The 14,104-nt window shown below is 41.1% G+C and overlaps 1 protein-coding gene across 6 annotated transcripts in view; it reads right to left on the bottom strand.

Annotated features, from left to right (window-relative positions):
- Positions 1-9,474: 9,474 nt before the first annotated feature.
- Positions 9,475-14,104, bottom strand: part of LOC120525084 (disks large homolog 4) — a 593,143-nt gene continuing 588,513 nt past the window's right edge. For all 6 annotated transcript variants that reach the window (XM_039747069.1, XM_039747070.1, XM_039747066.1 and 3 more), the window contains one exon: positions 9,475-12,786. In XM_039747069.1, the coding sequence (XP_039603003.1) occupies positions 12,680-12,786 (107 nt within the window). In that variant the 3' untranslated portion in view covers positions 9,475-12,679. The remainder of the gene's footprint in view (positions 12,787-14,104) is intronic.

Here is a 14,104-nt window from a genome sequence, read left to right as displayed (position 1 = left end):
GACTATCGTTGGTGTAGTATAATGTAGTTGCATTATACAACCATGCCAACTGACTGTTTCCGGAATGCAGCAGCTAGCGAGCTGATTGGAGACCGTAAGAGCCAATCAGAATTTTTGAAACCAAGTCTGTGATTGGTTGGTTTTGTGGCACACTTATAACGGTGTACAGAGAGTTGAGCGCTCGCAGCAGAGAATGTTGTGAGCGCTAGCAACACATTGCAGCAAGCGCAAATGAAAAACTTGAGCGAGAGGGGGTGCTATTGTGTGTGTGTATATGGATAAGCGCAAACACTGAAATACATTTTTTGCACGCAGCAATGAATTTTGTTCACTCAAATTCAGCTTTTGTACGCTCAAAATAAATTTCTCCTCAAAATGCAACACTTGCACTTGCAATATTTTTTTACGTGCGCTCAGAATAGTGGCACTGAAATAACGCCATAGCTGATCACATTTATTTATGGCACGATTAAAGCTTGGTCTCCAATTGAAATGCAGTACACACGGAGGAGCCCACTGGACTTAAATTGCAGTGGTGCCAAACTGACACCATAATTGTGTGCCATAGTGAAAAGCAACTGATTTTTTGGTTGACGTGTTTTTAATCATGACACGATAAAACTGTATATATATATATATATATATATATATTGCATTTCAAGTGAGTTAACATGTTGGATTGCTTTTAATTTTGGCAGAAATAATCATCCACACACTCTTGGCTTCTTTTTTTATTTGTGACCCCTGAAGAGAAAAAAAGACGGAAATGACGCCTTTACGTTCTCCAGTAAGTCAGCAATGCCTCAAGTTCGCATGCGCTCGAGTTTTGTTTTCTGTGTTTTTGCATGGTTTGTAGCAAAAATATCAATTAGGACATGACCACATTTATATGGTGATTAGATGATGAATATCCAAAAATGGCACTTATTTAGCCATACATGGTCATTGGGAGTCAGTGACAGGGAGGGGCTATAAGTAAGTGTGCAAGCGAATGGTATTAACTTAATAATAATAATACATTTTATTTATACAAGGCACCTTTCTGAGAACTCAAGGACACCGAACAAGCAAGAAATAAATAAATAAAAGATACAATTATAAACAACTAAAAACATCAGAAAATATAAAAATGAAAGCCAAACATAACCACTGTAATCATAAAGAAAAAGCCATTTTAAACAGATGGGTTACAAGTTTACATTTGAAAGTTGAAAATGATTCAATATTTCTAAGCTCAGTAGGTAGTGAGTTCCAGACCTTGGGAGCAGAACGGCTGCTCTGCTCCCCATTGTAGTTAGACGGGCGAGAGGGACGGTCAGGTAGATGGAGGAAGAGGATCTACGGTTACAGGAGGGAATGGCAACATGAAGGAGGTCAGACAGATATGGAGGGGCAAGGTTATAAATGTTAACAGCAGAATTTTAAAATCAATTCAAAACTTAATAGGGAGCCAATGAAGCTGCTGCAAGACCGGAGTAATATGATGAATAGATGGGGTTCGAGTATTGATGCAAGCAGCAGAATTCTGGGCTAGCTGAAGCTTATGGAGAGATTTATTAGAGAGATCAAAGAGGAGTGAATTGCAATAGTCCACACGAGAAGTAAAAAGACTGTGAACAAGAATGGCAGTGGTATGGGGAGTGTGGGATGGGCAGATGCGATTAATATTACGTAGGTGGAAGTAAGCAGACCGGGTGATGTTATTAATGTGAGATTGGAAAGATAGAGTACTATCAAGGATGACATCCAGACTCTTTATCTGAGGTGACAAGGAAACAAAGGAGTTATCAATAGCAAGTGAAAGATTATCGGCTTTGGATAACGGTGATTTTGAACCAATGAGGAGAACCTCAGTTTTGTCACTGTTTAATTTAAGAAAATTTGAAGAAAACCAGGATTTAATTTCAGCACTGCAGTCAATAAGCGAAGATGGTGAGAAAGAAGAGGTGGGTTTACTAGCAAGGTAGAGCTGGGTGTCACAGTGAAAATTAAGGTTAAATTTACAAAAGATAGTGCCAAGGGGAAGAAGGAAAATAATAAAAAGAATAGGCCCCAGGACAGAACCCTAGGGCACACCTAAAGTAACAGCGGTGGGTTCGGATTTGAAAGATTTAAGCTGAATGAACTGAGTGTGGCCTGAAAGGTAGGATCTGAACCAATCTAGTGGAGTGTGGGTAATTCCAATCAAAGATAATCTATTAAGGAGAGTGGTATGGCAAATAGTATCAAAGGCCACACTCAGATCAAGAAGGATGAGAATTGTAATTAAACCAGAGTCAGCAGCCATAAGAAGGTCATTGGTAATTTTAAAAAGTGCCATTTCTGTACTATGCAGGGGGCGAAAACCAGACAGGAACTGTTCATACAGATTATTATGACATAAGTGGGAGTGAAGTTGGATAGTTACTATTTTTTCAAGAATTTTGAAGATGAAGGGCAGATCAGAAATAGGGCGAAAATTATTGAAGTTAGTAGGATCAGCACCAAGTTTTTTCAGTATTGGGGTTATTGCAGCAGCTTTAAAAGATGAAGGAACAGTACCAGTAGTAAAAGAAGAGTAAATTATAGCAGAAATAAGAGGGACCAGAAAGGGGAGGCAGGCTTTAACCAGAACTGTGGGAAGGGGGTCTAGCTGACAAGTACATGGCTTTGATTTGCAGATGTGATCTGAGATTTCTCAGAAGGTGGGAAGCTGGAAAGAACTTGATCTGTGATCTGCCACGGCACGTGGCACGCGTACAGCTTTAGAAATCTGATCTTCATTTGTGTGCCTTTTGAGTCTAAATGAAATTTTAGCATGAAATCTAAGGAATGCTTTAGAAATGTAAGAGAAAGTGGGCATTGCCCATTCTGCCAAAGTTTAGTGGCACATCAGGCTTGTTAAGGCAGCAGATTTAACAGGATCACCGCCTTCCCTCACTTGCATTCCAAACTAAGTGCCTGAACTCCAGCTTGTATCAGGACCTGCCTGGATAACCTAGAGGAGGTGCGAAGCCCCCCTTCTCATGTCCCCCCTTCTCAAATCCCACCTTCTCAAGTCCCACCTCACATTTCTGGGTCATTAGCTCTGTCTCAAAAGGTCACATTCTTGCACACTGTGACGTCTCCAGTGATATTATGGACATAATGAGAAACACTGAGGGTAGCAGTTCAGAGCAGACTCCTGAGTGAGTAAACTTGCTAAACTATTTCTGATATTATTGCCATTCGTGTTTAGTTTTGTTTTGATCGATGTGGATTGTTGTTACTCAAAATTATTATATGTAATGTTATATTGACAATGGTACCATCGATCAGCCGTAATGTTCATTATATAATGCATAACATGTATGTATTATATATAATGTGCATGTATATTACACTGCATATCTCTTCATCTCCATTTATTAGTGTTACATTAAATTGTCTACACAAAGGTGTTATTTTTTACGTAAAACTTTTGTGCTTATATGTGTGTGTGTGTGAGAGAGCAATACTGTCTTCATTTATATGTGCGTATAAGCAAAACCTTTTTTAAAATATGTGAGTGTGTATATGTGTACATATACCTGTATACGTGTGTGTGTATCTACTCTGTATGTCTAAAATCCTAAGCCTAAAAGTGGAACGACTTTGTGCAACGATTTTATGTGACGTTTTTATGTCACATTTTCTGTCACACTTTAAATCAGGCTTATTTTACAACCTGCTTATATATGTTTGGTATCATTCTTTCCAGAGTTTATCGAACGTTTGGAGGAGCGACCGCATCTCCTCACAACGCAAGTGGCAGAGACGTGAAGTGGCTGGCACATAGCGCAGGCTGGGGGGATTGGCGAGCAAACCCCCTACTATGTGTATAAATGTGTATGTATTCATATGTGTGAGTGTGTGTATATGTATATAAAAATGTTAAGTGTACATACACTCACCTAAAGGATTATTAGGAACACCTGTTCAATTTCTCATTAATGCAACTATCTAATCAACCAATCACATAGCAGGTGCTTCAATGCATTTAGGGGTGTGGTCCTGGTCAAGACAATCTCCTGAACTCCAAACTGAATGTCAGAATGGGAACGAAAGGTGATTTAAGCAATTTTGAGCGTGGCATGGTTGTTGGTGCCAGACGGGCCGGTCTGAGTATTTCACAATCTGCTCAGTTACTGGGATTTTCACGCACAACCATTTCTAGGGTTTACAAAGAATGGTGTGAAAAGGGAAAAACATCCAGTATGCGGCAGTCATGTGGGCGAAAATGCCTTGTTGATGCTAGAGGTCAGAGGAGAATGGGCCGACTGATTCAAGCTGATAGAAGAGCAACTTTGACTGAAATAACCACTCGTTACAACTGAGGTATGCAGCAAAGCATTTGTGAAGCCACAACACGCACAACCTTGAGGCGGATGGGCTACAACAGCAGAAGACCCCACCGGGTACCACTCATCTCCACTACAAATAGGAAAAGAGGCTACAATTTGCACGAGCTCACCAAAATTGGACAGTTGAAGACTGGAAAAATGTTGCCTGGTCTGATGAGTCTCGATTTCTGTTGAGACATTCAAATGGTGGAGTCAGAATTTGGCACAAACAGAATGAGAACATGGATCCATCATGCCTTGTTACCACTGTGCAGGCTGGTGGTGGTGGTGTAATGGTGTGGGGGATGTTTTCTTGGCACACTTTAGGCCCCTTAGTGCCAATTGGGCATCGTTTAAATGCCACGGGCTACCTGAGCATTGTTTCTGACCATGTCCATCCCTTCATGACCACCATGTATCCATCCTCTGATGGCTACTTCCAGCAGGATAATGCACCATGTCACAAAGCTCGAATCATTTCAAATTGGTTTCTTGAACATGACAATGAGTTCACTGTACTAAAATGGCCCCTACAGTCACCAGATCTCAACCCAATATAGAGCATCTCTGGGATGTGGTGGAATGGGAGCTTCGTGCCCTGGATGTGCATCCCACAAATCTCCATCAACTGCAAGATGCTATCCTATCAATATGGGCCAACATTTCTAAAGAATGCTTTCAGCACCTTGTTGAATCAATGCCACGTAGAATTAAGGCAGTTCTGAAGGCGAAAGGGGGTCAAACACCGTATTAGTATGGTGTTCCTAATAATCCTTTAGGTGAGTGTATACCTGTATATGAATGTGTATGTGCACGTGTGTGTGTGTGTGTGTGTATATGTGTGTGTATTCATATGTGTGAGTGTGTGCAGCTGGCCCAGGCTACAACAAATAGTGGACCAATGGTCACTGCCTTAAATTTAAGTGAAAAAGTCTCATCTAACTGAAATGAATTCAACAAAGTCGAGCTGCACTCTCAGGGTCTCAGATTCAGGTCCTGGGAGGTCATTGTACCCTCTTTATAGCTACCTATAGAATATTTTTGTTTATTACACAATTTATTTCTATTGTCATTTTGCTCCATTGCTGAAGACATATCTCCAGAATGTACTATAATAGACTTGAATGACATTAGTAGCCCCCTTGTGTTTCTTCCATTTAAATTTTCCTTTATTATGTTCTGCTGTCAGTTTGTCTGTCCTTTCATTTATATGATTCTAAACTGCAGTCGCATGCACCATTTTCTAGAGTGAAAAGTGCAAGGATGAGAAGCGCAGCAATTCAGGAGAGCCTCAGAGTAAAGCGGTTGAGAAGAGCCCAGTTCAGGTGGTGTGGGCATGTCATAAGGATGCCCATTCTGGGAGGCACCCATTGGAGTTACTTTGGGAATTGTATCTCTTGACTAGCTTGGCAATGCCCAGAAGTTCCTCAGAAAGGGCTGGAGTCTGTGGCTGGAGACTGGGAAGTCTACCCTGACCTGCTTGGCCTGCTGTCACGACGGACCTCATTAGGATAGGAGGTTTCAGAAGATGATAGTGATGATGAGGATGATGAAAAATGCAATACACGTTATTACTACATGCAACACAAGATACTGCTGAATGGACAGACGTCCGCTTGTACAGATAAATGCAGTATGTACAGTATGCATAGAAGGGAAGGTCTGTGCTACAGTTTGGATATTTATAGGTGGAAACCACTAATGGAGAAAATGAATCACAGATCTTAAAATGGCTTTACATTCTTAAGGTTTCAACTCCTATCAGGAATCATCATCAGAGGAAAATGATAGACGTACAGGAATCCAAGGCGGTATATAGAAAATAAGGAGGGGATTGATGAGTTGGGCTTGGTCATAAAGTCTTATTTATTATGTGCATGTTCTTCTTTTCAAGCCAGCATATGCTAGGTTGGTGTCCAAATGTCTCTTAATGGCGTTTTGATTGGATAGCCACATTTCAGCCAGTTCTCTGGCACTTTTAGTACTAGCCATGAATTTTACTTGCACTGAGTCCCATTTAAATGTGTCCAGCTGAACTTTTCTGTGTTTAAATCAGAGACCGTGGGGTCCTTCTGGCTGCATTGCGATGTTCCTGTTTACGTGTGGCGATTGTTTCTGATGTTTGTCCCACATATAGAGCCGGGCATGAATCACATGGTATGATGTAAGCCGTGTTGTGTCTCTGCTGCTGATTTCTTGCTTTTAGCATTATAAAGGCCTGTGTGCAGAGTGTTTGTAGGCTTGTGTGCCACTTTGATGCCCAATCTGGATAGGACATGTACCATACCTTGTGATACCCCGTGATGATAAGGAAGTGTGTGTCATGGTGGGATGGGGAGGTCAGGTTAGAGTCGATTGTTTGCTGGGGACTCTGGCGTCTCCTATGTAAGCATTGTCTGAGGAATGCCTGTGGCTTTGGGTAGCCATTTGATGTGAGCAGTTGGTAAAGATGGCGCCTTTCATTCTGTTTAGTCTGTTTGGTATTACAATGGGTGTGGACAGAGTCTTAACACAGCCCTGTTTATGTGATGATGGGTGATTGTCGGCATAACATTCCTTATGATAAACACCTGTAATCAGGGTGGCGTTGTTACCTCTTTCGATGGAGATGTCCACGTATATTAATGCATCAGCTTATTTCGTTTTTCCATAGTAAACTGGATTGCGGGGAATATACTGCGTTGATGTGGTTGTGGAAATCATTTATCTGGTCACTTTTTAATCTGATGAATGTGTTGTCAACGTAGCGTATCCAATGTTTAGGAGTGAACTGAGTTAGAGTCATGCCTTCGAATCACTGCTTTACCAGTTCAGCTAAGAGTCCTGATAATGGAGATCCCATTGGCGTGCCTTTTTTTGTCTGTATTATTCCAAATTAAAATGGCAAAGTGAGACTAAATTCATTATATCTTTCGTGGCCAGTTTATTTTGTGCCACTACTGTGAGGTCATTCTTTAGCTTTGTTTGTAGAGTTTCTGTGGCCAGATGAGTTACAGCGATACGATATCAAACGAGACCATAATCTCATTTTTCAGATGCTGCATTGCCATCTCGGCACTATTAACAGAATATGTTAAATGGTTGAGCATTTGAAAGGGTCTTTTAGATAAGTTATAAATTGGACCATCTTTTAGGCTGACCACCAGTCTGAACTTTAGAGGGGTTTTATGGCGGCCATAGAATTCATGGCAGTTTGCATCATTGGATTTCATTCTGTAATAATCCTTTAGGCGGTTGTTATTCAGAGTGGTGTTGACTCTGTTAAAGGTGGTCTTAGTTGGATTGCTGGATAGTTGTTCGGCTGATTCACTTACTTGACAGGGCGAAGATCGGAGTATTACATTCATAGGTCTGAATCGCAATCTGATTATTTAGGTGATTACCTACCAGATAACGCTTGTGCTTAGCAAACATCAGCCACGTCCTCTCAGTTCAAGTAAGCAAACCAGCCGCCATGGCACAATGTCAGAGGCACGGACGTCTGAGGTTAGATCCAAGTAAGGGGAAGCAAAAGTGCGTCCACCTGACGAGCCCCAGTAAGGGCGAAACTCGTGTCGTGTCCTCTTTGTATTATTACTTGGCAGGTACTGCATCACACACACACACACATCATATATAGTAGATATATACTGTATGTATGTATGTGTATATATATATATAATATATATATATATATATATATATAGAGAGAGATACAGTACATTATACTGTATATAAGTGTGTGTGTATGTATATATATATATATATATATATATATATATATACACAGGGTGAGTGAAAATTATGTTAATATTTGAATGAGGGAAACAATTTATTCACAAAACATACTTCTTCATATGTGCAAGATGATTTACAGGAACATCTCAACCTGTTTGCCATCATGTTCAACACATTTACCTTATGTGGCACAACAATTGTATGCAAGAACAGTATATACATAGCAGTACCATTAGTGGTAACATCATTTTGACTCACCCTGTAAATGCTGAATATAAACAGTAAAGTAAATTCATTCATATCGTTATTAACAAAGGAACCTCTCTTGTGTACTATGCTTATGTTAGAGGCAGCATGGTGCCACAGTAGTAGGGTCCAAGAGTTCAAATCCCTGGTGCTCCCTGTGTCCGTGTGGGTCTCCTTCAGGTGCTCTGGTTCGGTCCCACAGTCCAAAGGCTTGCATGTTAGGTGTGATCCTAAATTGGCCCCTGACATGTTTGCGTTTGTGTTGACCCTGCCATGGACTTGTGCCCTGTCTTGGGATTATTCATGCCTTGCATCAAGTGCTTACTGTGATTGGTGTCCGCTTCCCCCTGACCCTTCCCTGGATAAGTGGGTTTAGGAAATGGATGGATGAATGGTTATGTTGCTGGTGATCCCCAAAGTAGCTGTACCCCCTTATTGTCCAAAAAAGTAGTGACTCTGACCAAATAAATTCACCCATTCCAGTAATACTGCAGACCAGAGAAGGGCTAACCCAGCTTGGGGCGCCAGTCCATACCATTCTAGGTGTGTCAGATTTGTTCAGCTGAATTATGGCTCAAATATGTAAGCACATCATTGCATTCAAGATGGAAACCAGGAATCGCTCGATTCCATGTTGAGTCAGGTGGATCTTCTGTTAGTAGGATCTGTGAAACACTTCAGGTTAATCCAACTATCCAGTAAGCCAACGTGTGCATTTATATGTAAAAGTTGTATGATTCTGTAGTTTTCTGTTAGGGTTTAATACTGCATGTCATCGCTACATGATTGTGTATGTTTCTATCTTGATTTCATATTTGTAACTCAAGTTATACACTGAGCCTGTGAGGAGATTATTGAATTGAGCTAACTGCTTGGACAACCTAATCAGGGATAGGTTAGGAAACCTGATGGAGGAAGTTGTCATTTCATTTTCTGTAGAATTCCCTACATGACCTTGTCCTACTAATCCTCTTAACTCTACTAACTCTTTGGCTGTTTCCAGCTTGGACACATCATATGGCCTCTTCAGTTTGGTTTGGGCTCCTTTATCTCCCCAGCTTGGCCTTTATCATTAGACCCCATTGATCTTTTGCTCAGTTTGAGTTTCATCCCATGCCATTTCCTCCCTCCCCGCCCTCCAAAACCAAACTCAGACTGTAGGCCCCTTTGAACCACATTAAACTTTTAATTTTTTTTGTTTTGTTGTTATTTTCTCCCGTTATCACTGGCAGGACATTTGTAGGTAGCAAGTGAAATCAAATAAAGGCTGCTCTTATAAAGTTCCAAGTCTGCAGCTGCTGCCGTTCCCATTTTTACACAGAAAAAATATTTTTGCACACTTTTTTTTTTTTACCCCAGACATATACTGAAGTAAATGGAAACGTCAAGTCTCAGGAAGTCTGGGATCACTGCAGAAGGAGGACGTGGCTTCAATGAGTGGAATGGGTCATATTTATTCAGTGCTTCAGGTAAGATAAGCTATGTGCTTGTATGCCAAAAATTATATATATATATATATATATATAGAATTTTTTAAAATATTTAAAAATACAATTACATTTTTTGTAACTTCTTCTGTGTAGACTTCATGGATCACAACCCTGTGTGCTTGCCTGTGATGGACCGAGGACACAGTGACTTGAATTACAGACATTTTAAAATCCAATAGCAATCAACCAATAAATACAAATCCAGCAGGAAATGCTTCATTGCCCTCACCTGAAGGGGGGACATGGCCGATGGCAAAATGAACGATAGCACCCGAGCACTGGTCAGCCTTATCTTACAATGTGTTGGAGGGACACGTGTGACTTGGTAACGAAGGCAGCATCGCCAGCACCATAGTAGTCAATGGCGGGGTGTACTTAAACCCCAAGGGATGGTGTTCACACTATAAAATAATGTTTATCCTTCATCGATCCTTTGTAATCTTGAGAGTTTTGTATAGTAAACAAAAGAAAGCAGCTTTATATTTTATACAGAGGTTTTCCATAGCAAAAGTCCTCCTCAGGTGCATTCATTTGAGAGTTCTGCTCGTGCTGTTGGGTTAGGCGAATGGTCAGGGTCACACAACAGCTCAGAGGTCGAGATTGAACTTCACAGCAAAGGGAATGGACCTGGCAGCGGTGGAGCGGGAAAGATTTGGACCTTGGTGTGCAGCCAAGCAAAGCAGATTCTGTTCTAAAGATGCCATGCCATTCTGTTTGGCTAACAATCTCATTTGAACCGGTGCAGCCCTTCAAAAAGAGCTTGATGGTCAAGCACATGCGTGTAAGGACTGCGGTTAGAAGTCCAAAGTGCAGGAATTGTGAATTCTTGTGCTGTTTACCAGCACGAATGAACGTAAAGTCTATATGGCTAAAACATTAGAACAATAGTGATGAGAATAGGCCATTCAGTCCAACACACTCACCACTGAATTAACATGGAGTCGAGTTTTGAAGGTCCTAAAGTCCTACTGCCCACCACACTACTTGTAACTTATTCCACGTGTCTATGACTCTCAGTAATGTTTGCAGGAAATTCGCTCTTAAGAAGTTTCTGTCTGTGTCTCCGTGTTCTTGTTGAATTACAGACACAAACCTTTGTGCCTCTAAACTCTTTGTTTTTTTCAGGATGGAAATCGGTACAGTTTTGAGAACTGAACATTTTGTTTTAGACTGACCGTGGTCTCCGAATTTCAATGCTGCACCTTCCTTGGCTAGTGTGACCCTTCCTAGCCCTGGAGCGGCTAGCTAGACTCCACCCGGGTTCTGGGTCAGAGCTCCATTGTCGTGCAGCTGTCTACAGAAGCACACGTGTTGTAGCCGAGGCTGCCATGCTGCCCTCTGTGACCAAGTCGGGCATCCCCATCAGGGCCTACAGTGTTAAGCTGTAACTCCATAACTTATGTTGTCATCAGTCGAGTCTACAATGGTGTAGGCTAGGGGTTCAGTCCCACCAAGGGCTTGCTGCCTGTGCTTTGACTCTATAAATATGTATGGATATACTTTGAGCTGTACCGATCACATAAAGTGCTTTGAGATGATGTTCTCCATGAAAGGCACTATATAAAATATAGATTGAGTGACTGAAACCACAGACAGCAAGAGAACAAGAAGTCAGATTAAGCACAGTATTGTATTCTTGTCTGCTCTGCAAAGAGTCTCGTGATGGCGGCTGCAGTGAAAGAGGCTATACTGTATGAGTTGGTGTGAGCTCAAGAACAGGGAGCTGCTTTGGCTCTCTTGTGACCTGCACGCCTCCCAACTTTGCTTTTACAACGTGGTATGTTGTGTGCTGCCACATCCCGGGCAAAGTTGCTTTTCATAGAAAGTCAGGGAAAACAAAACAAAAAAACGAAAAGGGGTCCACGCAGGCAAGCACCCATTCAACCGAGCCATGGGGGTCCGGCGGGCAGCATTCACCTCCCTTGGTGCAGGATTGTTTTCTTTTGAAATAAATTAATTCATAATAAATATCTGCATAAATAAATCAACAATTCCACTTCTCTAAGAGTTATACAGCATTATTTTTTTTTTTTTGCAAATATATATTAAAACCATTAAGTACTGTTACACTGACAGAAAAAGTAGAGACGATGGGCAAGCAACGGTGCCAGTCTGGGTGACGGCTTCAAAGAACGCAGTGGATTTGTCCAAGTAACAGTAGATAATGAGTTTATTATATATTTTGAAAAAGAAAACAAGAAAAAAAAAAAACAAACCATAAAACAAAAACAGCAGTTTGTATCACTTTAAAACCTCTTTAAAATATAGTCCACTCTGAAGGCTTTTTGTTTTTTCTTCTTTTCTGTGTTTTTTTGTTTTTGTTTTTGTTTTTTTTTTAAATAAAATCGGCATCCTATCATCCTTGTGCTGGGGAGAATCCAAAATAAGGAAATCTGTCAAGAATCAACACACCAGGACAGTTTTCACAGGCTTAGAGTAGAAGCTTCTTCACATTTAGTGCTTTGTTTTCTTCTTTTTTCAATAGTTGTGTCCTGAAATATTTGCTATAAAAATGAATCTTTCTGTCCCATTTGTTGTTCTTTCTTTTCTTCTTTTTTTTTTTTTTTTAAACAAAGCATGCACAAGCACAATGCATGGAGCTGAGATGAGCAGAGGTTGTGAGGTGTTGTGTTTCCGCAGTAATTGTTGGGCTGCAGGCAGTACGGTCTGTCCTTGCATTGCCTTTTGGGTGGGGGGTGTCGGGGGTTCTCTGTAATTTAATGGACTCATGAGCTTTTCCCTTTTTTGCTGTTGTCTTTTAAAGAAACCATACAAAGAGCTTGAAATCTGGTCTGGAGGCAGCAGACACTTCATTCATGGTGGTCCCCACAGTGATGCAGGTGTGAGAACACACAAAATGGACAGACACGACAGACAGACTGCTGTTCAGAGTCTTTCTCTGGCCGGTACCCAGATGTAAGGTCCTGACTGCTCCTCAATGATCCGCTTAATTTTGTGGTAGACCTCTTCAAAGCTGTCACCTTCAACGATGGCTGCAACAGAGAGGAGAGAAGAGAGTTAAAGTCAGGATTTGGTGTGAGAGGAGAGCAAGACAGGTCAAGAAACTAAGGGGGTGCCAGGCAGACGCCTTGTAGTTACAGGACAGGGAGATCCAAAGAGCAGTAGCCACCAAGGTAGGGTGTGGAAGACGACAAAAAATCTAACAGCTCAAAGTGAGGAAATTCTCTGCCTACACTACACAAAGCCTGAGATCTAATAACTGAAAACCTAAAAAGGGAAAGGGGAACCACCAAAACTCCTGGCCTAGGTAGAAAAAAATATGAATTATTTGATTCAATTTGTTAATCATAATTATGATCTTTCTTGCTTTGAATGGTCTGTATGCTTTTTTTATATTTTTTTTGGCTGCCATTCCTTGCCTCTGTGGTTTTGGATCAAAAGGAATTCAATTGTGTCATTGTTTTTCCTTTGAAGGGTTCTCAAAATATATTATGTTCTGGCAGGGCTCCATTTTGTTTCCCCGTGGGTGCTGTTTTGTTTATCGTTGATTTGGTGAGACACCTCGTAGTTCCATTTGACGATTTCAAGGCCAACAAGTCGTCCAAGATTTTGGATAAATTACAAAAACGCCTGCGGTGCATTTAGTGACATTGTTTTGTTTTGTTGGAAAAAAACAAAGTATATTTCATACATTTACTGGTTAAAGGTAATGGGCAGTGTTTTGTTTCTGGTGAAGGATTCCTTAGTGTCTTTCTGGATGCAACCCCGGCTAGGTTTTTAACCCTAATTGTGTCCCGTCCATCTTCTGATCTGCATTTCATTCACTCCTGTCAAACAAGTTCCACCTTGGCATAACAAAATAAAACATAAAAAACGCAGCGCTCAAAAAAGGGGTGAATTTCAAAAGTGACAGGGAAGTTAAAATCCAAGAAGTTGGGTAAACGTGAAGTATAAGGAATGAGAAGCATGAATTCTGAAGTTAGTGTCAAATGACAGCAGCTCCAAATGTGTGTGTAATGTCCAGGGAGGGCTCCACTAGTTATTCCCTGCCTTATGCTTATGTAGCTGGTTGATGTTTAAATGTGGGGAGTTGGGGTTTCAGCTGTGCAGCACGCGTTCTCCCCTGTTTGTTACTAAGAAGCCATTCTGCCTGTCTCTCTCAGTGCCAAAGGGCACAGCAAAGCAAACACAGAGAGGGCAGCCTGTAACTCGCTTGCTCGTGGATTCGACAGGTTTCTATTTGTGAAAAAGGAAATAAAGTAAAAATTCATTTGAACTGTGGTTTGGGAAACTTCAATTAAACTAGATGAGACCTGTTAATTAAATGCAGAGTACAGCAGCTTTTAACTT

The sequence above is a fragment of the Polypterus senegalus genome, chromosome 3 (genome assembly GCF_016835505.1).
Source record: "Polypterus senegalus isolate Bchr_013 chromosome 3, ASM1683550v1, whole genome shotgun sequence".
Lineage (NCBI taxonomy): Eukaryota > Metazoa > Chordata > Cladistia > Polypteriformes > Polypteridae > Polypterus > Polypterus senegalus.
The sequence above is the reverse complement of the archived record's forward strand: the minus strand, read 5'-3'. Positions and strand labels throughout refer to the sequence as shown.